Raw genomic sequence first — 27,919 nt, forward strand, 5'->3', positions numbered from 1 at the left:
ATTAAAATAATCTATTTTGGTGTTATTTTTAACTATGAATAAAATTTTACTTTAAATAAAACATTAAAGTCAACGATTTGTAAAAATTCAACGAATTCAGCTTCTCCAGAGAGAATAGTAAGTTAGTAACTTAGTTACTAACTTACTAACTAACTTAGTAACATAGTTACTAAATTCAATTGTGTTCGAAAATTTTAAAAAATTCTCATCAAAATTTTAATTCTCTTTATAAATAATAAAATTCTTCTCTGATATTCAATTATTTTACAAAATTTTAATCAAATTCTTGTCAAAATTTTAATTATTTTTAAATGTTTTCTAAAATTCAATAATTATTAATATCTACTATTTCAATAAAATTTTCCAAAAGAATTTCATTATTAAAAAAATTTTGAATAAAATTCTACGCAAACATTCAATTATTTTCATAAATAATAACATTTTTGCAGGGATTCCATTATTTTTATGATAATAAAATTCTTTTAGGAATTCAATTATTTTCATAAATAATAAGACTTATTGCAGAATTTTAATTATTTTTAATACAATTTTAATCGAATTGCTCGAAAAATATAATTATCCTTAAAAATTTTATTAAAATTCGTTCAAAGAATTTAATGATTTAAAAAATTTGTTGATAACATTTTTTATGAGAATTTAATTTCAAGAAAAATGAAATTAATAAACTATTCATTTTTGTATTTAAATAATTGAATTCTCGTAGAATTTACTAATAAAAATGACTTTACAAATGAATTTCAGTTAAAATTTTAGATTATAATTAAATATTAAAAGCATTATAACGTGGATTTTTAGAAATAATTAAATTTTGAAAAAGTTTCAAACTAAAATCATTAAAATTCTTAATTTTTGACAAAAAATTATGTAGAATTAATTCTTTTTAAAAGTTTAATAGGATTTTTATTAAAATTATTTCAAGTTTTTGTTTTTTAATATATATTTAATTGCAGAATTTTCGAATAATTGAAATTTTGTAAATTTTAATTGTAAACGAATGAATTTGAAAATTCTCAAACAACTTTTTTAAAAATTATTAAAAATAATGGATTTATTGAAGAATTTTAGTTAAAAACACTAGAAAAAAATTTAATTTTAGAGAAGTTACAAATTATTGCAGAAATTCAATTATTTTCAAGAGTAATTAAATTCTTCTTAAGGATTCAATTATTTTTACTAATAATAAAACTCATCGCAGCGTTTCAATTATTTTTCATACAATTATAATTGAATTCCTTGAAAAAAAGTAATTATGCTCATAAATGTTTTAATAAAATCTGACAAAAGAATTTAATTATTGGAAAAATTTGTTAATAAAATTCTTTATGAGAATTGAATTTTGAGAAACATTCAATTATTCAATAAATTATTTACTTTTGCATTTAAATAATTAAATTCTTGTAGAATTTACTAATAAAAATGAATTTCAGTTAAAATTTTAGATTTTAATTGAATATTAAAAGCAATATAGCGTGAATTTTTAGAAATAATTGAATTTTGAAATTAATTTTTTTGAAAAAGTTTAATTGAATTTTCTTTTATATTATTTGAAGTTTTTTTTGTCTAATATGTATTTAATTAAAGAATTTAGGAATAATTGAATTTTCGTGAAATTGAATATTGTAAACAAATGGATTTCAAAATTGCCAAAGAACTTTTTCGAAAATTATTAAAAATAATAGATATAAAGTAAAATTGTAGTTAAAAATTATTGGAAATAATAATTGAATTGAAATAATTCAATTATTAAATTAGGCTGAGATTTTTTTCTTTTAAAGGAATTCAATTTTCTTCGGAGGGAATATGAAGAAGAGTTTTTTTTAGTCTGAATCATTCTGTCTGACAAAAATCTCCTTTTACTACTTATAAGCTTAAAAATCACTTTTGCTATTTATACAGAAAAAACAAGCGAATTTTATCTGTTTGACTAAAAATTATTGTTACTACTCACACAAAAACAGTGACTCTCAATTCTTCAGTCTGACTATAGTCTACTTTTACTACTTGTATGTTAAAAAATTACTTTTACCACTTATACAGAAAAAAACAAGTGAATTTTATCTGTCTGACTAAAATTGATGTCTACTACTTACATATTTGTAAAGAAATCTAAATTCAAAATTTCTTTGTTTTTAAGCAATTGTTATGTCTGACTAAAAATTGTTATTACTGCTCATACAAAAAATAAGAGACTAAAATCCTTTGTCTGATCAAAAATTTACTTTTACTACTTGTATGCGCAGAATTTTTACTAAGATACTAGTACAAAAATGACAATGCTGAAAACTTCTGTCTCAGAGTCTCTGAGTTCCTGCAAAGAATCTTATTACAATTTTAGAAAATAATTGAATTGTTTCGAAGAATTTTATTAATATTTTTGTAAATAATAAAAAATAATAATTTATTAGTTAAGAAAGTGGGTTCTTTAAATTATAAATTTAATATAATTAAAAAATTCAAATTCTCCCTAAATTTTAATTAGTAAAAATGTTTACTAATTGAATTCAATTCAATCAAAAAGTCAGTCACTAATTTAAATTAGTGACTGACTTTTTGCTTTTGAATTAGTAAATTTGACTATTAAATTATTAGAAATTACTATTTATTAGTCACTAATTTCAATTAGTAAACATTTGGAGAGTTGATATTTAAAAATTAAAAAAAAGTAATTTGCCTAATATAATAAAAGAAACACCGCGTAAAATTTTCTGCTGTAAATAATTTATTTATTTTATTTTATTTAAGAATAATAAAGTTCCTAGGGCTAATGAGCCTTTATCAAGGAACAGATACATTAAATTTACATTAAATGTAAATAATTATTGAAAAAGTGACTAAAAGGTTTCCTCAAGTATTATTTTACAATAGAGTTGCTTCTGATTGATGAGCAAAAAATTTACTGCACTTTAACTGTATCTTCTGCTAGCATATACAAGCTGAGAAACTTTCTCTTGTTCGTGGCTAGATGATCCTGAAACTAGCCAGAAACTAAGCAACATTTATATATATATGTATATGTATGTATGCCCATTCGCAAAGTACGGCTTGTTATCTCTCCAATATAGCACGAGTGAAATTCTAAAACAAGAATATAGTTCAAAGAACCGCGCATCAGTAATACAATGCGCATGTCATGGTAGCTCTTTGAGATGTCGATTAAAGCGTCAAGAGTTTAGTGGTATAAAGAGCTTTCGACACAATAGATAAATAGATATGAATATACGAGAATTTCACATTTTAGATTCATATAATAATAATAATAATAATAATACATTTCATTGCCTATTATTTTCTCTCGGTGAAATTATATCCTCTGAATTTAAATTCTAAAACCTCTCACTCGATTAAGAATTCAATGTTACTTTTGCGTACTCTGTTATCTTCCTTACGCATTATCATTGTGAATATATATATACGTATTAATGGAATTTATCATTAATTATTTCTGTTCACTACTGCATTATAATATTATAATTTGTATATTCACAGTTTTTCTAAGGATATAAAATTGAGATAAAAAACGTATCAAAATAGTTGCGAAGCAACGTCTTGATACGTTTTTTGGTCTTAATTTAATATTTATAGGAAAACTGTGTTATTATTATAATTTTGGCTATCTACCGAAGTATTATTAAATTTTAATTTTCTAATCTATATTAATCTCCGTATTCTTTCATTCATTCTGTCCGCAGTTTCAAGTTAGTTTTTGTGTATGCTTTTGTTTTTTTTTTCTTTAAAAATTATTGATTGACAAATCGAAAATATGCAGGTATTTTTTCATGATTTATAATAAAATAATATTTCAAATTAAAATTTTTTTTTTAAATTATTAATTATTTAAAAAAAAATTTTTTTTTTTAAATTATTAATTATTTAAAAAAATTTTTTTTTTTTTAAATTATGATTAATAAATAAAAAATATACCCATTTTATGCATCATTTTTATTTTTCAATAACAATATTGTTTATAAACTAATTTTTTTCTTTTGGGAAGAAAAACATTAAATAATCCCGTTTCTTAATATTTTTGTAGAAAATTCTTAATTTTCATAAGGAAATGATTTGCATCAATTCTATTTCTTAATTTTAATTGTTTTAATAAAATTCAAATTTTTTTTAAAATAAAAAAAAATGTTTATAAATTATATTTTTCAATTAGAAAGTTTAATTGAAAATGAAACTGAAAATTTTTTAATTTTTAGAAAATAAAGGAAAAAATTTTATTGAAAAAAGTGTTCTGTTAAATTTATTTACGAAGATTATCTTTAATTGTAAATTGTAAAATGATTCAAATTTTATTAGAAAATTCTACGTGAATTCAATTAATTAAATACAAAAGGAAATTATTTATTGAATAATTGAATGTTTCTTAAAATTCAATTATTATAAAGAATTTTATTAACAAATTTTTAAATAATTGAATTCTTTTGACGAATTTTAATAAAATTTTTTAGAATAGTTACATTTTTCAAATAATTTGATCAAAATTGTATTAAAATTTAAAAATAATTGAAATTCTCCGATGAGTTTTATTATTTCTGAAAATAATTGAATTATAGAGAAGAAACTTATAAAAAATTTGTAAATATTTGAATTCCTGTGAAATTTTGATTATTTATGAAAATAATTAAATGTTTGCGTTCAATTTTATTAAAATTGTTTTTAAATAATTGAATTCTTTTAAGTAATTTTATTAAAATATTAGATATTGAAAATCATTGAAATGAGGGAAATTTGTGAAAATAATTGAAATTTTGAAGAACAATTTTTTTATTTATAAAAATAATAATTGAGATTTCGTCGAGATTTTTTTGTAATTTTTTAACATAATTGAATTTTGTGATAAGAATTTTATTACTTTTGAAAATAATTGAATTTCTGCAACCATTTGTAACTTATTCTTCAATATTCAATTTTTTAGTGTTTTAAACTAAAATTCTTCTATAAATCCATTATTTTTAATAATTAATTAAACATATATTAACAAATTCAACTAATTTTAGAAGATTTTGATTTATTACAATTTTTCAAAAATCATTTATGAAAATTGTAAACGCAACTCTTTTAAAATTGAATTAATTTTTAAATATTGAAGTAAAATTATTCATTAAATAATTTATATAGTTTATGAGTCAAACAAAAAAGACACAAAAATTCAGAATTTCCTTATGAATTCTGAAAATGTAATTTTTTTCAGTACTTTTAATAAAAATTCCTGACTTTTCCCTGAATTTCCTATGTCAGAATATATTACTATAATTATAATAATATTAAAAATATGTACATTCCAATTCTTATTTTATTTTTATAAAAAAAATTGAATTAAAAATATTTGCGTTCTATTATTTCTAAAATTGTTAATTTTATTTTAAAAAAGTGATTGAGTAGTCAGCCGCGTGCGTAAACGTGCGAATTGTTGGTAGTACAATCATTATTATGCATAATTATAATAAAAATTAATACTTTTTAATAATTACTATTTTGTATTACTTAAAATATATAATATAAGTTTACGTAACATAAATAATTTATTTGCATTACATGAACAAATAAATAAATAATGGCTCGCCCTATAAAAATGCTAATGTTACTTTTCAAATTTTGCAAATTGTTTGGATCATTTTTCTTCGAATTTTTTTGATTAGGAAATGTTTGTTTGAAGCTTTTCAGCTTTACATAAAAATTGTGATTTGAATTTGAAGAATGACAAGCATAAAAAAAGCCGAGTCCATCACCTAAAGCCATTTGTCATGTATACTGCTTTGAAATGGATTGCATATGACTTTTGAAAATGGACAGGTTATTTTTTTTTAAATTTAACACAACACTTGCAATCTAAATGTATTTGAAAAAGCTCATTTAATATTGCAATGTACACCGAAATTTTTTTTTTTTAATTTAAACAATTATTAACGTTAGAAGAAAAATTAATTTTAAAGTAGATAATAAATAAATTTTATTTTTTATTTATTTATTTTTTATTTGAATAAGAATTGGAATAATAATTTAAAATAAAATTTTGAGAACGAACAAAATTTAATACAGGAACGAAAAATCTTTTGTCAAATTAAAAATTACATTTACTGGTAGTAACCTGAATTCATACTTTTCGTTTGCAAAAAAAAAGTAATTAAAATTAAAAAAAAATGTTTGAAAATGTTTCATTGAATTAATTTATCATCAATATTTACATAGTCGTTTTTTTTAATAAAATACATTTTATCACAAAAATTTGTTATTTGGGAAAACGTAATAATCGAAGTAAAGCGATATACTATTTTCAAGTACTTCGTACAATTGTTTAAATTGGAAGAAGGGGTAAAAAAAAATTACAAAACAGTGATAATTGAAAAAAGTCACTTTAATTAAATAGCAGTGGCAGTGTTTATACTGATTCAGATTTACAGAGCAAAAAAATTCTCAATTTCCTACCAAACTGGAAATCGAGTAGCATGAAAATTGTCCTTTATTGATTACTATTCTATTGTCACAGGCACTTCATCTCTATATATGTATCGGGAATTTTTCAAATTTTTTTAGAAATTATTAAACAAAAGTGCTTTTATATTATTGTAGCTGAAAAAAGGATAAAATTTTTATCTATAAATTATTATTTCTTATATTAGTTTATTTATTTATTGTACTTACTTAATGCCTTTCAACTTTATTATATTGTATTTTATAATATTATACATACAAATTTTAAATTATTAATTTTCTTAATAAATAAAAATAACTAAAAATTTATTTACTAATAGAAAAATTATCAGTAATTTGAATTATAATTATATTAATTATGTTATATTATGAAAATAAATTTTTTTCCAGATGTAAAGGTTCATAATAAGGTCGATGCCACCCTCTCCCCTTATAAAACAATAATCGACAATTCTTCTCATATTTTATTGGCAATATTTCTTCAACTCTTTTTATTAAATATTTTCCATTTGGCAGATTTATTTTTTTTTCGCTTTTCAAAAATTCAAAATAGATACGATATCGTAAAGAAAAAAGAAAAAAATATAAAAAGTTGGTCAAGAGAGTTTATCGACTTTTATAAATTTTATAAGTAATGTTTGATTATTCCTGCGATTTTCTATTCCCTCTACATATATAACGAATATTATCAATGCTCTCAAGCTTTCAGTTCTGTTCAAGACATTCGATATAAGCTTGAAAATTTCAAAGGGACTAGATTTATTAAACGACGTCTGCTTTCGGAAAATATGAAAAGGACGAGAAATTCGATGCTCTATATAAAAAGAGTCTAAAATAGAGAAGAATCCATTAAGCGAGGTAATCATATTTACTAATAAGGTTATTATAGAGGATAAAAATATTATATATATATAGATATGCCTTATTTTATTTCAAAAAATTCTATGCACTACGGAAAAGAATCTTTTAAACATTGAATTTTATTATCTTTACTCTATATATTATACTTTTATATGTACCAGAAGAAATATGTTTCAGGAAATTGAAATACGATTAAGGAAAATCGAGTGACATTCCCTGCCATTAAGGATGTCGATTTAGAATAAATTCCATTTGTTATTGATATTTTTTGAATTTGCAGTTAAAATGATATTTGTTAAATATCAGGAAAGTTCAACTTATTTTTCAATTACTTTCTAATTAATATTGCATTCTTTCGATAAATTTTATTAAAATTTACTTTAAAATATAATTAAATTGTTTTCAAGAATATCATTAATAATCATTAAAAAAAATATTTGCAAATATTTCAATTCTTCCAAGGAATTTAATTAAAATTGTATTAAAAACATTGCATTCCTATCTATATAGAATTTTGTTAAATTTTTTGAAAATAATTGAATTCTTTCGAAGAATTTTCTTAATATTTTTACAAATAACAATTCTTTTGAGAAATATTCTTAAAATTGTATTGAAAATAATTGATTTTTAGCCAACAATTTCAATATTTATGAAAATAATTGAATTCTAGTAAAGAATTACATTATTTATGAAAGTAAGTGATTTCTTTTCAAGAATTTGATTAACATCTTTAATAATAAAGTTGAGAAAATAATTGAATTCTTTTAAGGAATTAAAATAATATTGTATTAAATATAATAATAAAATAAATAATATATATTTTTAAATTAAATTTTTAAATTAAAATTTTTGTAATAATATAATATTGTATTAAAAAGAAAGAAAGAAATAAAGAATTTTGTTAAAATTTCGAAAAAAATTAAATTCTTTCGAGACAACTTAATAAAATTTTATTGTAAATAATTGAAATCTACCCGGAAAATTGCATTATTTATAAAAATAATTGCATTTTTGGTCAAGTATTTCATTAAAATCTTTTAAAAAAAAAGTTGTGAATACAATTCAATTCTTTCAAGGAATTTAATTAAAATTGTATTGAAAAGAATTGAATTTCTATAAAATGAATTATGTTAAAATATTTGAAAGTAATAATTGAATTCTTGCGATGAATTTTATCCATATTTTTTAAAATAATTGAAATCTCTCTCTAGAAATCTTTTAAAAAATGTATTCAAAATAATTGAAATTTAGAAAAAAATTGCAATAGGTATTTAAAAAAATTATTTATTTCAAAGAATTTCGTTAAAATTTTTAAAAATAAAGTTCTGAAAATAATTTAATTCTTTCAAGAAATTTAATTAAAATTGTATTAAGAATATTAATATTTATTTAAAAATAACTGAATTGTTTCGAGAAATCTTATTAAAATTGTATTGAATTGTATTGAATTTTGTGATAAAATTTCATTTATGAATGACTATTAAGAAAATAATTTAATTGTTGTAAAAAATTGTATTTAAATTTTCGAAAATAAATAGGTAATAAATTCCACAATTATTGAAATTGAAATCTCTTTCCCGGACTCAAATTGATTATAGTAGAAATCTTTGGGGCAATTTATTTTGTCAGCACAATTTCCATCAATTTTTCTCTACTTTTTCTTCTTCATATAAATTTTTTTTCGTTCAGAGAAAGAGGCATTTTTTTCTGAACCCCAAGACATAAATAAGTAAATGTCCATCTCCCGAGTCGTAGAGCAGTCGATGCATCGAAGGGGGTATCGAATTTAAGATGAAAGAGAAGCAGAATTACAGGGGGAGGGGGATCACAAGTGGTGAAAGAGAAATGAGAAAGAAGTGAAAGAATATTTTTTTGGTTGGTTGAAACGAGAGAGAAGAGAGAGAGAGAGAGAAAGAGAGAGAAAATAGAATGGTATACGGAAGAAAAGAGGAGGAGGCAAGGGAAAATTTATTGTTCTCAAGGGTAAAGTCCTCGATGGGCTTTAAGGATTATTGTGTTGAGGAGGGCAAAGAGCATGCGTGAAAGTTTACCCGCGAAAACTGTGGATACTTAACTCGATTAATTCCAGTTTACGATCCATTCTGGTATGCTTCATTGAAACTTATAGCTGTGCGTGTTATTGTTTAAAAGTCGTAAGTGAGAGTAAACGTAACACAAACGAAAATACCAAGTTAACGGGGAATGCAAAGAATGCATGCTAATATACTTTGTTCTGATAAAAGTTACAATCTCCTCCTCCCCCTCCCCTTTTCACCCTCTAGAAGCTAGAAAAGTTAACATAGTCTTTTTTTCCTATCTTCAAATAAGCATTCCTTGACCTATTAAGGCAGTGCTTTAATTAACTTTATACAGTCAGTAGACAACATTTTCTTTTATTTTTTAATTTAAAGGAAAATAAAATTCACAGCTATTAATTTCTTATAAAATTACAGGCTGTTCTTTTTTGTTAGCCAAGGGAAAATAGGAGAAAAGAATGGAAAATAAAAGCCAAAATGTGACGTTAAATTAAAATTTAATTTCGGTTTGATATTCTCGACTTTGTTGAAATTTTACATTGTCTGACTGAAGATAGTTTTTACCACTTAGCAGCAAAATTATTAAAAATATTGACACTCAGTCTGACTAAAATTTACTTTCACTACTGATTCTTTAACAAGAATAATTTTTGACGTTTTTTCTGACTGAAGCAATTGTTGCTCTATTTCTTAAAAATTACATTCTGTCTGACTAAAAATAGGTTTTACTACTTAGCATTAAAAAAGGATTAATAATCAAATATTAACATTTAGTTAGAAGACTTTTTGTCTGACTAGCAATTGTCACTCTAATGGTTTAAAAATTATATCACGTCTGACTAAAGGTAGTTTATACTACTTAGCGTTAGCATACAAAAAGGATAAACAACAACCAAATTTGAACATTTAGTTAGAAGACTTTCTGTCTGAATAAAGCAATTGCTGCTCTACTACTTAAAAAATTAGTTCATGTCTGACTAAATGTAATTTATACTACTTAGCGTTAGCATAACTAAGTATTTACTTTTATTACTGATACCAACAATTAAAAAAAAAATTCTCAAAAATCCTTCCAATTGAAAATTTTAAAAGTAATTCGAAAATTATGAATATTCAGTAAGATTAAAACTTATTTATTTCACATAATCTGAAATTACGAAAATGCTAACCATTGTGTCTGACTAAAAATATTTTCCACTACTTTTCATCAAATTATAATAAATAATAGTCTGACTGATCATTGTTTATACTACTAGTTCGATAACAAAAATCTTTTGGACCTATTGACTAACTAAAGCAAATATTTGCTTTCTAGTACTACTTCAAAAATTATGATCTGTCTGACGGAAAATATTTTATACTACTTGGGATTAAACTTACAAGTAATGATATTTGGGCTGACTGAAATTTGCATTTACTACTGATTCTTTTTTAAAATAATTTTGCAACTAAAACAATCCTAACAATCATCTTCAAAAAATACATTTTGTCTGACTAATGATAGTTTTTACTACTTAATACTAAAATTATAATAAATAGTCAATTTTTCTCTGCCTGATTCTAATTTTTACAAAGACCATGAGACTCACGGTAAAACGTGAGGTGTTAAAATAACACCAGAATGGATTAATATAATCTGCAACAGTTTAATCCCTCTAGGATTAAATTAACATCGCAGAAAGGATTAAAATAATCTATTTTGGTGTTATTTTTAACTATAAATGAAATTTTACTTTAAATAAAACACCAAAGTCAACGATTTGTAAAAATTCAACGAATTTAGCTTCTCCAGGGAGAATAGTAAGTTAGTAAGTTAGTTACTAACTTACTAACTAACTTAGTAACATAGTAACATAGTTACTAAATTTATCTGTGTTCAAAATTTTTTAAAAATTCTCGTCAAAATTTCAATTCTCTTTATAAATAATAAAATTATTCTCTGATATTAAATTATTTTACAAAATTTTAATCAAATTCTTGTCAAAATTTCAATTATTTTTAAATGTTTTCTAAAATTAAATAATTTTTAATATCTACTATTTCAATAAAATTTTCCAAAAAAATTTCATTATTAACAAAAATTTGAATTAAATTCTACGCAAACATTCAATTATTTTTATAAATAATAAAATTTTTTACAGGAATTCAATTATTTACAAATTTTTTTAAAAATTTCTTCGCAATAATTCAATTATTTTCATAAATAATAACATTTTTACAGGGATTCAATTATTTTTATAAATAATAAAATTCTTTTAGGAATTCAAATATTTTTATAAATAATAAAACTCATTGCAGAATTTCAATTATTTTTAATGCAATTTTAATCGAATTCCTCGAAAAATGTAATTATTCTTAAAAATTTTATTAAAATTCGTCCAAAGAATTTAATGATTTAAAAAATTTGTCGATAACATTTTTTATGAGAATTTAATTTCAAGAAACATGAAATTAATAAATTATTTATTTTTGTATTTAAATAATTGAATTCTCGTAGAATTTACTAATAAAAATGGTTTTAAAAATGAATTTCAGTTAAAATTTTAGATTATAATTAAATATTAAAAGCATTATAACGTGGATTTTTAGAAATAATTAAATTTTGAAAAAATTTTAAATTAAAATCATTGAAATTCTTAATTTTTCATATTTTTGACAAACAATTCTGTAAAATTAATTCTTTTTAAAAGTTTAATAGGATTTTTATTGAAATTATTTCAAGTTCTTATTTTTCAATATATATTTAATTGCAGAATTTCCGAATAATTGAATTTTTGTAAAATTCAATTGTAAACGATAATGAATTTGAAAATTCTTAAAGAACTTTTTTAAAAATTATTGAAAATAATGGATTTATTGAAGAATTTTAGTTAAAAACACTAGAAAAAAATTTAGTCTTAGAGAAGTTCAATTATTTTCAAATTATAAAATTCTTCTTAACGATTCAATTATTTTTACTAATAATAAAACTCATCGCAGCGTTTCAATTATTTTTCTTACAATTATAATTGAATTCCTTGAAAAAAGTAATTATGTTCATGCAAGTTTTAATAAAATTCGACAAAAGAATTCAATTATTTAAAAATTTGTTAATAAAATTCTTTATGAGAATTGAATTTTGAGAAACATTCAATTATTCAAAAAATTATTTACTTTTACATTTAAATAATTAAATTCCTGTAGAATTTTCTAATAAAAATTGATTTTTATTTCATAAAAGTGAATTTCAGTTAAAATTGTAGATTATAATTAAATATTAAAAGCAATATAGCGTGATTTTTAGAAATAATTAAATTTAGAAATTAATTTTTTTTAAAAAGTTTAATTCAATTTTTATTTATATTATTTGAAGTATTTATTTTCTAATATGCATTTAGTTAAAAAATTTAGGAATAATTGAAATTTCGTGAAATTGAATATTGTAAACAAACGGATTTAAAAGTTGCCAAAGAAATTTTTCGAAAATTATTAAAAATAATTGTTATAAAGTAAAACTGTAGTTAAAATTTTTTGAAAATAATAATTGAATTGAAATAATGGAAATAATTTTGAAGGAGTATAATATTCTTATAATATAAAAAATAATGATTTTATTACTTGGTAATCTTTAATTATTATAAAATATGAAGAAATCGATCACTCCGAGTCGAGGACTCGGAGTTATCAATATCTTCATGTTTTATAGTTATAAAAAAATTTAATGAACTAAAATTTCATTCATTGTAAAAAATAACACCAAAATTGATTATTTTAATTTTTTTTGGTGTTAATTTAATCTGCAACACTTTTTAATGCCTCACGATTTACTGTGCTATTGAGATCGTTTATAACAATGAGAAATCGTGATAAAAAATAACCTCTTCCATCGAGACAAACGAAAACGTCGAAGAGAAACAGCGAGAAACCGTTACTTTTCAAAAATGAGTTTTTAAAACGCTTCCTAGGTACATACCAAAGAACCTACTATATACGTATATAGTACTTAATTCTGAGAAATTCGCCAAGATGTTGGAAGGAACTTATAAACTTCCCTGACGTAATATTGATTCTTCTTAATCGATAATGGAACACCTGTTCGGGACATGGGACTCCGCAGGCTTTACTGGCATTAATTCTGAAAACATTCCTTTTCAGAAATCACACCAAGCATTAGGGATTTGACAATTGATTCTAATGTCAATAAATTGAATTTATATGTGTCTGTATATATAAATGTACATAGATAATTATATATATATATGTATATTGAAGTTTCTATAATACAGGACATCTCACTGTATCCATGTATTTAATCCTAACTACTTGTGCGGTTTGGCTTAAGCCACATGTCTAGACCAGGCAACGCATGGCATTTAATGGAAGTTAATTGGTTCTCCTTTCGTGAAGCAACTCGTATACATATATATCGACATGTGGTTCTGATTAGAACATTCACTTTGATCTTGTAGACCTAATATGCTTGCAATTCACCACAAGTTATCGAGTCTTCAAGGCATTGGTCACCTGAACAACTCGTGTCAAGTGTTGCTCTACTAAGATGGTAAAATTTACGCAGGAATGATGGAAAATTTGGCTTGACTTTAATGGACTTTATTGCAATTGATGATGAAATTATAAGACACAAGTAGTGAAGGTCAATTTTAGTCAGACGTTATTTCTTAATGGCTGACTAAAATTGTCATTTACTACTGGTATCATTATTAGAAGATATTGTTAGGATTTATTTGACCTATGCCTCGACTGAAACTGACTTTTACTACTTGAATATCATGCGTATGAATTTTAACATTCTGTCTGACTAAAACGTCATTTTACCACTGATAATTAATTAAAAAGAAAAAGAAAAAAAATTATCAATATAACAAGTAAATAAATAAATAATAAAATGAAAAATAGAAACAAATTGACTTTTACTACTCGATATCAAAACGTACGAATTTTAACATTATGTCTGACTAAAATGTTATTTTACTACTGATAATGAATATAAAGGAAAAATAAAAAAATATAACGAGTAAATAAATAAATAAAAAACAGGAAAGTAGAAACAATTTTACTTTTACTACTCTCTATCAAAATGTACGAATTTAAACATAATGTCTGACTAAAACGTCATTGTATCACTGATAATGAATTTACAAGAATTATACAGATTTCTTTATACTAAAAAAACTAAATAAAGAAAAATTAAAAAAGCTACACTAAATAAAAAAAGTAAAACAAAAACTTAAAAAATTATCTACAAAAATAAACTAAGAAAATATATTCAAAAACAAAAAAAATAGAGTAAAAAATAAACTAAACAAAATAAAAATACTAAAAGAACTGAAATAAATCAAAGCAACCAAAGAAACTACATATAATATGAAAAATAAAAAAAGGCATTGGTATCGGTTTTGAAAATAATTTTTTACTTAAAAGTGAACTTAAAAGTGAACTTAAAAGTGAACTCAAAAGTTATATATAAGTTCACGTTGCTGTTGTCCTCGCTGATAAATTATTTGAAAAAAAGTTTCAATTTACATATTTATCGGCAACATTGCTTTTAAGTACACTAAACATTGATTTTAGTCATGAATAAGGTGGCCGTGACAAAAGTGTAAGTTACTTCATTTTTAAAAATGACAGTCATAAATTGTCAAGGCATCAGGTGTATTAAAGTTATAAATGTTACACTGAAGGTGTGCCATACATTATTAATTTTTTTGAATGAGATTTTATGCCAAGCTCGCAGTTTGGTCGCAACATTATATTTTGCACGTTACGACGAGAGATGGAAAAAATTGTGTTTAAAAAAAAAATTTGTAACACGAGAGTTAGTTTATATATTAAAGTTAAAATTTTATTCAGGTCTGACTGAAATTGACCTCTACTATACCGATAAATAACCGACAGAATTATAAATCTTATTTACTGTAATTGACTTTATACTATACTTACCTTAAATTTTTTCTCTAAAATTTCTCTTTATTTCTACAAAATTCTACAAAATGTGAATATATTTTTCCATAATTCTGGCTGACTGATAGAAATTTTTACCACTCATATGAAATATACAGCAAACTGACTAATTAAAATTATATTTTACTATCGATTTTGAAAATAATGTTTTTTTTAATTTTTTGTCGATTAAAATTAGTTTTTACTGTTAGTAGAAAATAAATTTGTGTTGTCTGACTAAAATCATGTTATACTACTGATTTTAAGAAAAATATTTTCCAAATTGTTGTCTTCGTAAAACTTTGTGTTTACTATTAATAAAAAATATTGTTTTCTGTCTGACTGAACATGAATTCTACTACTTAATTTTAGAATAATAGTTTCTGCAATTTTTGTCTGACAAAAACCGATTTTTCTACTTATAACAATTTTTTCTGTTGTTTCTTTGACTAAAATTGTACTGAACCACTGATTTTTGCATTCTCTCCGACTGTAACTATATTATACTACTGATTTTAAAAATAATGCTTCCTAAATGTTTGTCTGACTAAAACCGGTTTATACTACTGATAAAAATAATTCAGAGGTTCTGTCTGACGAAAATTATTTTCACTACTGAAGATAAGAATTAATAAGAAAGTTATATTATTGATCTCGTTATTTACTGATTTTAAAACAATAGAAAATAAAATTCTTAGTCTGACCGAAATTTTTTTTCACTACTTAAGATAATATTTCTTAAAATTTACTCTTTAGGAGAAATCAAGAACTTTTTTGCTTTTCAAAAAACATTTTTTTCAAATCTGCAACTCCCAGAATTGAAAAAAGTAAAAATTCATTTTCACCGCGAGAGACAAATTTATAAATAAAACTAAACGATAAATAAAAATAAATGTTCATAAATAAATAGAATAAAAAAACCCTAAAATAATCAATAACTTCATTTCAAATCTTGTAAAATTTTCAACAATAACAACAGCAGCAAAATATTTATTTTCAATCATTGAGTCATTATTTTTTTTTTGTATGTATGTTCAATGGAGAGAAGATATCATTTTCAAAATGAACATTTCATTTCACCGATGTCATGGAAAACGTTTTCAAAAACGAATTATCGGTAAAGTTTGATCTCTGAATGAATGGTTCCGCAATCAATGTCGCTAACCAAGTTCGATTCATCAATTACGCTATCGTCATAGTGCGCGTCATTTGGGGCTCGATTTGTCGAGTACAGTTTGCTATAACAGTCTTAATTTTTAAACTCCAACCGGCTGACTTTGCTTTAAATATGAAGCGACTCGACGAGCTTTGCATTTAATTGCAAACTGCAAAAAAATGCTAAATTTGCGTTTTTCTCATATGCATTTGCGACGACAATACTGGAGAGAGAAAGAAGAAGAGAGGGAGAGAGAGAGAGAGAAAGGGAGAAAGAGTCAGGGGGAGAAAAAAACGAAGCGAGGAATGAAGCAAATAGACGAATGTGTTAATAAATCCCGGTTTTTGAGGGGGGGGGGGGGAACTAAAAGAGAGAAGAGGTAAAAATTATTTACGTGGAAAAGAACGATATTAGAAAAATTAAATATTTTCGATTAGATAGAATTTATTTTTAAATTTTGTTTAATGAAACATTTTATTTAGTAAAACATTTGGTTTAGTAAAAAATTGTATTTAGTAAAACATGTTCTTTGACTAAAGATAGTTTTAAACTCAATGTCTGACTAAAATAATGTTTGTACTACTCAATAGATTTTGAAAAACGATTTTCAACTTGTTTGATTGACTAAAAATGTTTTTTACAATTATTGGTAGGGGGACACTTTTTCCCAACAGACATTTTTCTCAAAAAATCGTATTCCCAAAGAAAAGTCTCTCCCAAAGTACTTTTTTCCCAAAAATTTTTTTTTCACAGAATAAAATTGTTCGTGAGAACAATATTCTTCTTTAAATAAATTATTTTTAATAATTTTTGAAAAAGTTATTTGAGAATTTTAAAATTCATTTGTATGCAAAATTTTATTAATTCATTAATTATTATTATTAATCATTATTAATTAATTTTACGTAATTTCGATTATTCGGAAATTCTTTAATTAAATAGGGTAAGTGCGGGTATAGTCGGACAGTACTAGTAGTCGGACACTTTCGTGTTTTTTGGCAAATAAATAATAATGCATTGTGATAATTACTTTAAAAAGTATACTGGACGAATGTGTGAAGTTTATCTTTTATGAAAATACTGTTATTTTACAAAATAATTAAACAAGAAATATTTTATTTAATATTTTAAAAATCATGGTGTCCGACTATAGATACAGCCATTTTCGAGTAGCGCGATGAGTGGCACAAAGTTTTGTTGATAATTAATCATAAATATTAAAACTTATAGGATTTAAATATTATATTAATAACTTCTAATATGCTTTAATTCGATTTTCCAGCAGATAGCAATTAAAAAATTATCTTTTTTACTTTATAAATCCAAAATATTTGACAGATGTCCGACTATAGAAACAAGGGGAAAAAGTGTCCGACTACTAAAGCATTCGTAATTTTTTATTAAAATGCTTATATTTTATTAAATACTCAAGTATTTGTAACAAATTTATATGATTTTTAATCCTAAAGAACTCCTTTAATTGATAATGTGCTTATAAACACAGTAGATATTTGTTATTTCAAGAAAAAAAGCATAATATAAGATCGTATCCTTAAGTGTCCGACTACTAGTGCATTTACCCTATATTAGTGAATAAAAACTAGAAATAATTTCAAAAAAATTTCCATCAAACTTTGTCAAGAAAATAAATTGTAAAGAATTGTTAATTAAAATTAATATTTTCAAAATTTAATTATTTCTAAAAACTCATTCTATGAAGCTTCTAATATTCAGTTATTATCTAAAATTTTAACTGAAATTCATTTTTAAATCAATTTTTATTGAAAAATTCTATTAGAATTCAATTATTCAAATAGAAAAATAAAAAATTTATTGAATAATTCAATGTTTCTTAAAATTCAATTCTTATAAAGAATTTTATCAACAAATTTTCCAATAATTAAATTCTTTCAACGAATATTAATAAAATTTTTAAAAAATAATTACATTTTTCAGGCAATTGAATTAAAATTGTATTAAAAATAATTGATATTCTGCGATGAGTTTTCTTATTTGTGAAAATAATTCGATTCTAAAGCAGAATTTTATAATTTACGAAAATAATTGAATTCCTGGGTAAACTCCTTTATGAAAATAAATTGAATTATTACGAAAAATTTTTTGAAAAGAATTTAAATAATTGGATTTCTGTAAAATTTTTATTATTTTTGAAAATAATTAAACCAGAATGTTTGTAATACAGAAAGTTTCTGACGGAAACTATTTTAACCGATTTGCAATTGTTCATTGAACACATTCACTCCGCAGAAAAATACTTGCACAAATATGTAATTTGGAAAAATATGATTTTGGAAAAAATGTCCTTTGGAAACTACTATTGTTTGGGAAATTTAATTTTGGAAAAAAATATCATCTGGGAAATCGTATTTTGGGAAAAATTTCGAAAAAAAGTAAGACGAATATAACTGACAAAAAGTAGTTTGCACTGATCACATAAAAAAATCTTGTATTCTGTCTGACTAAAACTATATTTTACTACTAATTTTAAGAACATTTTCTGTTATATTTTCTTATTTGTTCATTGTTAAGTTGTTAATAGTATTTTATTTTAATTTTGCCTGAATAAAACGATAAAAAGGATCTAGATGTAAAATATTCATATTAGAAAAATCAAATATTTTTTTGCGATTAAACAGAATTTATTTCTTTTTTTTTTTAATTTTGTGGATTTTAAAATTTTGCCTGACTGAAGATAATTTGTACTCTTTACTATCAAAATTATAACAAATAGACACATTTTTCCCGACTGATAAAGTGGAATTTTTTTAATTAACTTATTTTATTTGTTAGAATATAAAACAATTTTTGTTGATTCAAATAACAAAGTTATTTTAATTTCAAAATTCGCTTTTTTTTAATTCTTAAAATCCATTCGGTTATCCGAAAATAAATTTAATTCCAAAGTTGTTTGTTGTATTTATTTATATATTTTAAAATTTAAATGAAAAATATTGTTCAGTATTAAATATTTATTTTTTAGTAAATAATATTTTTCAGTAATCAATATTGAAAAAATAAAACATTTTCGATTAAATAAAATTTTTAATTAATTACGTTCTTTTTTTTTTAATTTCGTTTAATAGAAAAATAATTGTTCTATCCTAGTAATTATTTAACATGAAATAATTCCATGTATATATTGCTGAGAGACAAATCCGTCTATTTAATCAAAGAGTATGTGTATGGCTCAGGATAATACCATGACGTGTGTCTCCACAGTTGATGAAGAATAAAGAAACTATTAATTATCTTGGAGTTTCTGTGACACACACCATGCCTCCGCATGAAACGCTGCACTAATTATCAGTAGCTCCTTGTATATAACCATAATTACTCGACTCTGTAATGTAACACGAGATATTCGTGTTTATTATGTAGCAATTAATTTAACAATGAAGCTCTACATTTTTTTCCAGTCTTCTTGTTTTTACGTTACTTCTTTCCATGTTATTTTATACATATTTTTTTATTTTCTTTAGCTCCTAATTAATTATTACTATTATACTCATTATTATTATTATTAATATTAATAATAATAATAATAATGATTATATTGTTTTAATATAAAACCCAATGGCTTTTTACTCCATTCTACTCTAGTATCAATAAAAAATAGTTCTGAAAATGCTTCTTCAGGTAAATTTAAAAAAAAAGGTTTTTCGCAAAATTGAAGTTAACTAATACAGTGCGACGATAACTAGAGCACTTATAAAAATAAATTTTCCGAAAATAAAAATTCAGTGAATAATTATGTCATGAATTCAACGAAAATGAATGAATAATTAAATACATTATATTTTTTAATGTGATTTGATTCAGAGATTATATAACTGAATGAAGGGTACGGAATTTTACCATTTATGAAATTTTTATGATCTTTCATTTCAATTTCCATTAAGGACTATGTAATTACTCTCGAACGAACTTTCAAGTTTTCATGAGAACGTAACTTAAAACTTGCAGTAGAATTTTCTGTATTCACCCCTCTTTTTCTCCTCTCTCTCTCTCTCTCTCTCTTTCTCTGTGCCATGCCATCAGAAATGTTTTATGAAAAACTTTGTAAATAATTAGAAAGTTCTGATTAAGTTGCATTAATTCCGAGACAGATTTTCAAAAGGAGAGACAGGTGTTTCTTTAACGGTGATAATTATAGATATTTAGAGAATTGCTCATTGTATAAAATTGGAAATTTTCAACTTAATAATTTCAGTCGAATTTTGTCTAAAACTCTATTTTTTACTTTTTATTTGTTCTAGCTAAAAACTTTTTCTTGGAATTATATAAATAAATGTATAAAATTTCTGACGAAAATTGTCTCTTATTAGTGGACAATTAGTTGAATTTTTTCCTTGTCAAGTCTGATTGAAAGTTGTTTTTATAACTGATACAAAAATAATTTTTTTGTCTGACTGAAACTCTGTTCTAGTACCTACTGATTCTGAGAATAATATTTCCTGAAATTTTTGTCTGACCAAAACCACTTTTTTCAAAAAATATTATTTCCTGTCTGATTGAAATTATATTCTACTACTTATTTTAAGAATATTTTCAAGACTGACTAAAATCGATTTCTGATATACTGTAAAAAAGTCGAAAGACCATTGGATTCAGATAAAAATAAAAAATTCCATTTTCTATTTATTCTCAAGTTATGAATAATAAAATACCGCAAGTCTGATCAAAATTATTTTTTACCATAATAATGATAATAAAAAATTAAAATAATTATAATGTCAATTTTCTTTTACATAATGTAAATCACTTTAATTAATTTTCATTTAAATTTTTCAACGAAATGAAGAAAAAAAAATGAATCTCTTGTAAAAATTTTCGCAGAAATGCTATTTTAAAAGCGAAGTAATAATAAGGAGGAAAAAAAAACTCATCCTCAGTGACTATCTTAACCCACTTTTGACGAGTTAGATTCAAGTGTACCGCTCGTCGAGTTAAACGTGATCTGGAACTCTTTTTTTGCATTCATTGCAATTAGTGCACCTTTTCTATATAACATATATTGTGTAAGAAGCCCTTTTTAAACCGCAAGTCAAATTAAAACGGAAACACCTTCCTATATAACTGAAGTCGTGCGCAAAAACGTCTTTTGATTATTAATGCTCTGGTAAAAGAGAAAAAAAAATTTACATCTCGCATATTCATCACTTCTTTTTACCTATATATACATTAATATCGTATTTTCTTCAAAGAATTTACTTTTTAATTCATTTTTTTTTAAACACATTTTACTCAATGTTTTTAACACATTTTACGATAATGAGTAAAAAAAAATTATTTTCTACAAAAATAAAAACTTGCAAACTGGAAAATTGTTAAAGAAAAAAAAATTTTTTTTAAACATGAAAATAATAAAAACCAACTTGATTATTAAATAACAGAGTTAGTTTTGCATGTGGAAGATTTTTTTTTTATAATTTTTCAAAAGACATAAAATTTTCTACTAACCTTCACGCAGGGTGAATATGTAGTAAGTCTCACGACTTGGTTTGCTGCGACCTTTTGCGTTGACGGCTGATACTCGAAAACTATAAACAGTGTAGGGCGTTAAATTTTTTATGGTGTAGGTTGTGTTGTCGTCTGGAGTTTTTATCCAATTTTGCTCGTCCCAGTCGCCAGGCTCTCCAACTCTGAAAACCGATAAATTTTTTAATTATTTAACGTTCTAAAGATTTATGAGTTTATGAAGATAAAAAAAAGAAGAAAAAAAAATCACTTTAAAGAAAAATTAAATTACCAATAAATTAATACGACAAAATTCTATTAGAGATGAGAAATTGTTTTAAATTTACACGAGTAAAAATTTGTCACTAATTTGAAAATTTGATTCAATTCTTTTCAAAATTGAATCATATTGAAGAAAAAAGATAGAAGGATTATTTAATAAAATGATGTAGGATTTATAAAATTTAGTTCAATGTATTTGAGTTTGTGAGTGACAGTTAGAATTTATCTCATTATAATTCAAAGAATAAAAATTGAAGTGAAAAGTCGAGAATAATTGGAAGTGTCTCTTTCTTATCGGATGAGAATTCAGTGAAACCGTCAACTCATCTTCAACGTCTAGTTAATTCCTCAATTATCTTCTGTTAAAGCAAACTTTTCTAACGAGTTGAACACACGCCTTTCTTTTTTTTTCACAATCTGACAAAAAAATTTTTTTTCTCGATTATTTCATTTATCGTCTTTAATTTCTTTTATTTCCAATGTAACTTCTTATTTTAAGATTTTAACATTTTTTTAAATTTTTCCTTTTCTTTATTTCATTTATATAAGTATAATTCTCCTTTAGTATTTAAAAAAAAAGTTTCTAAAAAAATTTAGATGAATAATTTACAGAAATTAAAAAGAAGTATCGAAGAAAAAAAAAGAGTTGCAAAGAAAAGAATATTCTTTATACGATATTCAACGATTGAGTTGTCTCTCTAGTTCGAAGCAGATTCAAATAACTCATTTTTGCACCAGAAAAATAAAATAAAAATGAAAAAAAAAAAAAAAAAATTGGGAATTATTCTCAACGGAGATTATTCGCAACTCTTTACCATCAGCGGAACTGACATAAAAATAAATTGGTTCGAATTCATAGCCATGAATAATCCTCGGCGAACGAATGATTTAAAATATTTCCATTTCGGATTGCTTCATTCGTGCAGAAACCACGGACATTTTCTATACTGCCGAAGCGGATATGCGGGGAGGGAATTGTAAAAAAAAGAAGGGGGTGAAGAAATCGATCCTTGTGAACCCCCTCCCCCCTAAATGTAAACGATATGGTTTTCAATTCGATTTTTATTTATTGCAAATTACAATTCTTCTTCTAACGAAGCTATTTCTCTTTCTTTAATGAAACTTTCTCCCTCTTTGTGTCTCTTCTCATTTTTCTTTTCACCTTTATTTGAAACCTTTTCCAAAAAAAATGTCTTATTTATTTTAAAATCGAAAATTTCTTTAATAAATCCCTCAATAAAAGAATGGTAGGTATTTATTTTTACAGTTGTTCATAGAAAAAAAATTTCAATTTTCTCTATTCTCTTAGAATTCTACATTATTGACAAAATATTTCGTTAATTAAAAATTTAAAAAAAAAAAAGAAAATTGGGAACGTTAAATTAGGAGAATTTTTTTTTTAGAGAAGAATGTAAATAATGTGAATTTTTTTTCAAAAAGGTGACAGTTTTTGACAATTGTTTTGCATGTTAATCGATTATCGATCGATAAATTTTCGATAAAGTTGAGCATATCGTCAAAATAACAATTAAAACAAATTGAGTTTTATCGTTTTATCTCACTTCTTTTATGAAAGTAGACGAAAAAACAAATGACATTTATTTGTCCGACTTGCATCACTAGTTATTGAAATTGGTTCATAAGAAATGTTGAAAAAAAAAATTATCGATTTTTGATTAAAATATAAATAATTTGAGAGAATTTGAAAAAATATTTTTATATTCTCTTTTTTAAAAAATAGACTGATTGAATCATTTTATAAATGTTTAAAAATAAATATTTTAATGTTTCAAGCAATAGACTAAATAATCTGATATTGTTACAGATAGATTTATTAATAAGAGTTCTGTCTGACTGAAATTAAAATTTACTACTGATTTAAAAAAAATTGTTCTGAATTCTTTGTCTAGAACAAATTAGGTTTTAATACTTACAATAAAGAATGTGGGATTCTGTCTGACTGACAGTGGATTATACTACTGATTGTAAAAATAATACATTCTGAAAAGTTTTGTCACTGTAGAACTAGTTTTTAGTACTAATAAAAAAATAATGTGTTTGTCTGACTAAAAATATATTCCACTACTGATTTTAGGAATAATATTTTTTAAAAATTTTTGACTGATAAAAACTACTTTTTACTACTGACACAAAACACATAGCATTTTGTCTCACTGAAATTATATTTCATTACTAATTTTATTAATATTGTTTCTTGAAATTCAAGGCTGACTAAAATCCAGTTTTTACTACTAATATTAAAGAAAATTGTAACATGTCTGACTAAAACTATATTTTACTACTGATTTTAAGAATAATGTTCTTGAAACTTTTTGTCAATAAAAAAGAGTTTTTACTATTGACACAAAACATATAGTATTTTGTCTGACTAAAATTATATTTTACTACTAATTTCAAAAATAATAATTCTTGATATTCAACGCTGACAAAAACTAATTTTTACTATTGATACAAAAATTGCGTTCAGTCTGACTGAAATAATATTCTACTACTGATTTTAAGAATAATTTTTTTTATATTGAAGTCTGACTAAAATTTGTTGTTACTACTGATACAAAAATAGTGTTATGTCTGACTGAAAATATAGTCTACTACTGATTTTTAAGCATAATGATTGCAAAAGTTCCATCTGATTGTAATTTATTTATTTTGTCTGACTGGAATTATATTTTACTACTGTTTTCAAAAAAACTGTTTATTGATATTTAAGTCTGACTAGAATCCAGCTTTACTACTGATATAAAAAAACATTCTTTTCTGTCTGACTGGAACTATATTTTACTACTGATTTTGAATATAATAATTCCTGATATTTAAGGCTTTATTAAACTGATCTTTATTACTGGCACAAATTCGTATTTTTTCTGTACGACTGAAATTACATTCTACTACTGATTTTATGAATAATAGTTGTTTTACATTAAAGTCTGACTAAAACTAAATTTTACTACTGACACAAAAACTATTTCGTTTTGTCTGCGACTGAAATTATATCTCACTTCTAATTGTATGATTATTACAATTCATTATCATTTGGTCTGACTAAAACTGTTATTACTACTTGCAGACCTATTTAAAAAATAATTTTTCTTGATATTCAAGTCTGAGTATAATAATTCACTCTCAAAATTTGAATTAATAAAAATGTTTAATAATTTGATTTAGTGACTGACTTTTTGCTTTTGAATTAGTGAATTTTACCAACAAATCATCAGAAATTGCTATTTATTAGTAAAATTTACTAATTCAATAGCAAAAAAGTCAGTCATTAATTCAAATTAGGAAGCATTTTTACTAATTCAAATGGAGAGTAGATTTTATTTCTGATATAAAAAAATATTGTGTTCTGTCTGACTGAAATTATATTCCACTACTTAACTTAAGAATAATGTTTCATGATATCCAAGGCTGACTAAAACCAATTTCTACTACTAAATTAAAAAAAAATGTTATTCTGCCTGACTGAAACTTTATTTTACTACTGATTTTAGAAATAAAATTCTATCACACTAAATACTGGCTTAAACTTGTCTGTAATAGTGTTAAAAACTATAATGTGTTTTGTCTGATTAAAAATATTTTTACTACTTATTTCAAGAATAATGTTTCTAAAATTATTGTTTGATTAATATTAGTCTTTACTACTGATACAAAAAAAAACATTGTATTTTGTCTGAATTATTTTATGAATATAGATATAAGTTAACTATTATTTTTTCCAAGGACAATATTGATTAAAAAGTAAATATAATTTGACACATTTGTTAATTAAATTTGAAATATTGTCTGAAACGTTTGTAATTAGTAGCTTTGATATCTCAATGCTGTTATTGCAATCCCTATATATAAAGCATTACTCAGCTTCGTGATTCATCGTTAATCCTGGTTAAGCTTATTTGACGAAAACCTTTCATTTTACTCTCCCCTCATTGGCGTAAAATTTGGCCAAGTGCCGAAAGTCTAATCGGACGGGTGCAAATGATCTCACTGAAATGTTTTCCAAATCACTGTCGCTGATCAACTCTCGAAAATAACTAATTAGTGTAAGCGACACCTTTGTTTTCATTTCTCTTCATTTTCTTCATCAAAATACCCTGTACTTGGAATTTTTTATTTCTTCCATTTTCGTTTTATTTAAAATTAAAAAATTTTGTTGAAATTGTTTGCTAGTTACTAACGACTAAATATAACAGTGTTTAGAAAAAACTATTGTTGAATGTAAAAATAAATTTTCCTACAGTAAATTTTCTTTCTCAAAATTGAATATAGCAAAAATATTAAACATATGGCGCATAACAATTTTGGGTAAATAATTCAAAAGTATAAATTGTTTATTTACACGTGACAGTTTGCAAGGAAATTTTTAAATCATATTCACGAATTGATTTTGTCGACAATTTACATAGATTGTACATACTATTTTCAAGTTCGTTGGACCGTGGATATATGGAAGTTATGTGATATTGAAATTTTGAATTCCATACATACCATAAAGTCACATCAAAGTTTGGAATATGCTAGATTTTGAAAACAAGGTCACAGGTGTGGTTTTCGACAATATGACGTAGCACCTGTTCATTACGACCCTGCGGTACGAAAACCCAAGTTTGCTTAAATTTTATTTGTCCTATACACTCGTTGTAGTGATAACCATTCATATGTATATATATATGTTGGTACCTAGGCACACGTTATCTAATTTAATGATACTATCCATTTTTCCGCACGATACAAAACGCAGAAAAAAAAGTAGAAAGAAAAAAGAAAATATTTATACCCCATAAAGTTTATCTTTCCAATAAATTATCTATATATACACATATAATGCAGGTATTCAGTTTTATATATATATATATATACACAGACAAAGCATTATTCTACATTACACCAATCATACGTTTTATTCCAATTTTATCTTTAAATCGATTTCAATGCATCACTGAATGAAATAAATAACAACGACACACACGCACAAAAAACTGATTAATCAATCTGTAGCGAAACTTTAGAAAAAAAAAATTTTTTTTTGAAAATAAAATTTTGTGAGAAATTATACATATATTTTTTTCATTTCGAATCGTCGATGAATTTTTTTTACTTTTTTTTTTTTTAAAGTGAAACGGGATTTATATTTTTATAATAATTGACTAGTTATATTTTAACGAATGTACCGAATCCTTATTTTGAATTTTAATTTTTTTTCCACAAGAGTTTGGTTTATATATTTTATTAGGTTTTTTTTACTTTAAATTTTTTTTTTTATATTAATTTTTTTAGCAATAGTTTATGAACTAATTGGCTGATTAAAATTATATTTTACTACTGATTTAAGGAATTTAATACTTCCCTAAATATCTAATCGACTAAATATGGTTTCTACTGTTGAGAATATAAACAAAATTTCCGAATTGTCTGACTAAAGTCATGTGTTACTACTGATTTTAAGAATTAATATTTTCTATTAGTTTAAATTTTAATATTTTCTATTAGAATGTGTTTTTTTTTATTTTTTGATATAAAATAAAAACTTAGACAATGTTACATTTTAAAATCAATTTCCTAATTTTTAAATTTAGTCAATATTCGGACAAATATAATGTTTTAGTCAAAGTCAAGATTAAAAAAATTATTTTTGATATTCAAAGCTGAATAAAATCCAGTTTTTACTACTAATATTAAAAAATTGAAT

The 27,919-nt window shown here is 23.5% G+C and overlaps 1 protein-coding gene across 7 annotated transcripts in view; it reads right to left on the reverse strand.

Annotated features, from left to right (window-relative positions):
* Positions 1-27,919, reverse strand: part of LOC122509537 (tyrosine-protein phosphatase 99A) — a 745,329-nt gene that overhangs the window by 78,958 nt on the left and 638,452 nt on the right. For all 7 annotated transcript variants that reach the window (XM_043623697.1, XM_043623696.1, XM_043623694.1 and 4 more), the window contains one exon: positions 21,931-22,112. In XM_043623697.1, the coding sequence (XP_043479632.1) occupies positions 21,931-22,112 (182 nt within the window). The remainder of the gene's footprint in view (positions 1-21,930; positions 22,113-27,919) is intronic.

The sequence above is a fragment of the Leptopilina heterotoma genome, unplaced genomic scaffold, assembly GCF_015476425.1.
Source record: "Leptopilina heterotoma isolate Lh14 unplaced genomic scaffold, ASM1547642v1 Lhet_60, whole genome shotgun sequence".
Classification (NCBI taxonomy): domain Eukaryota; kingdom Metazoa; phylum Arthropoda; class Insecta; order Hymenoptera; family Figitidae; genus Leptopilina; species Leptopilina heterotoma.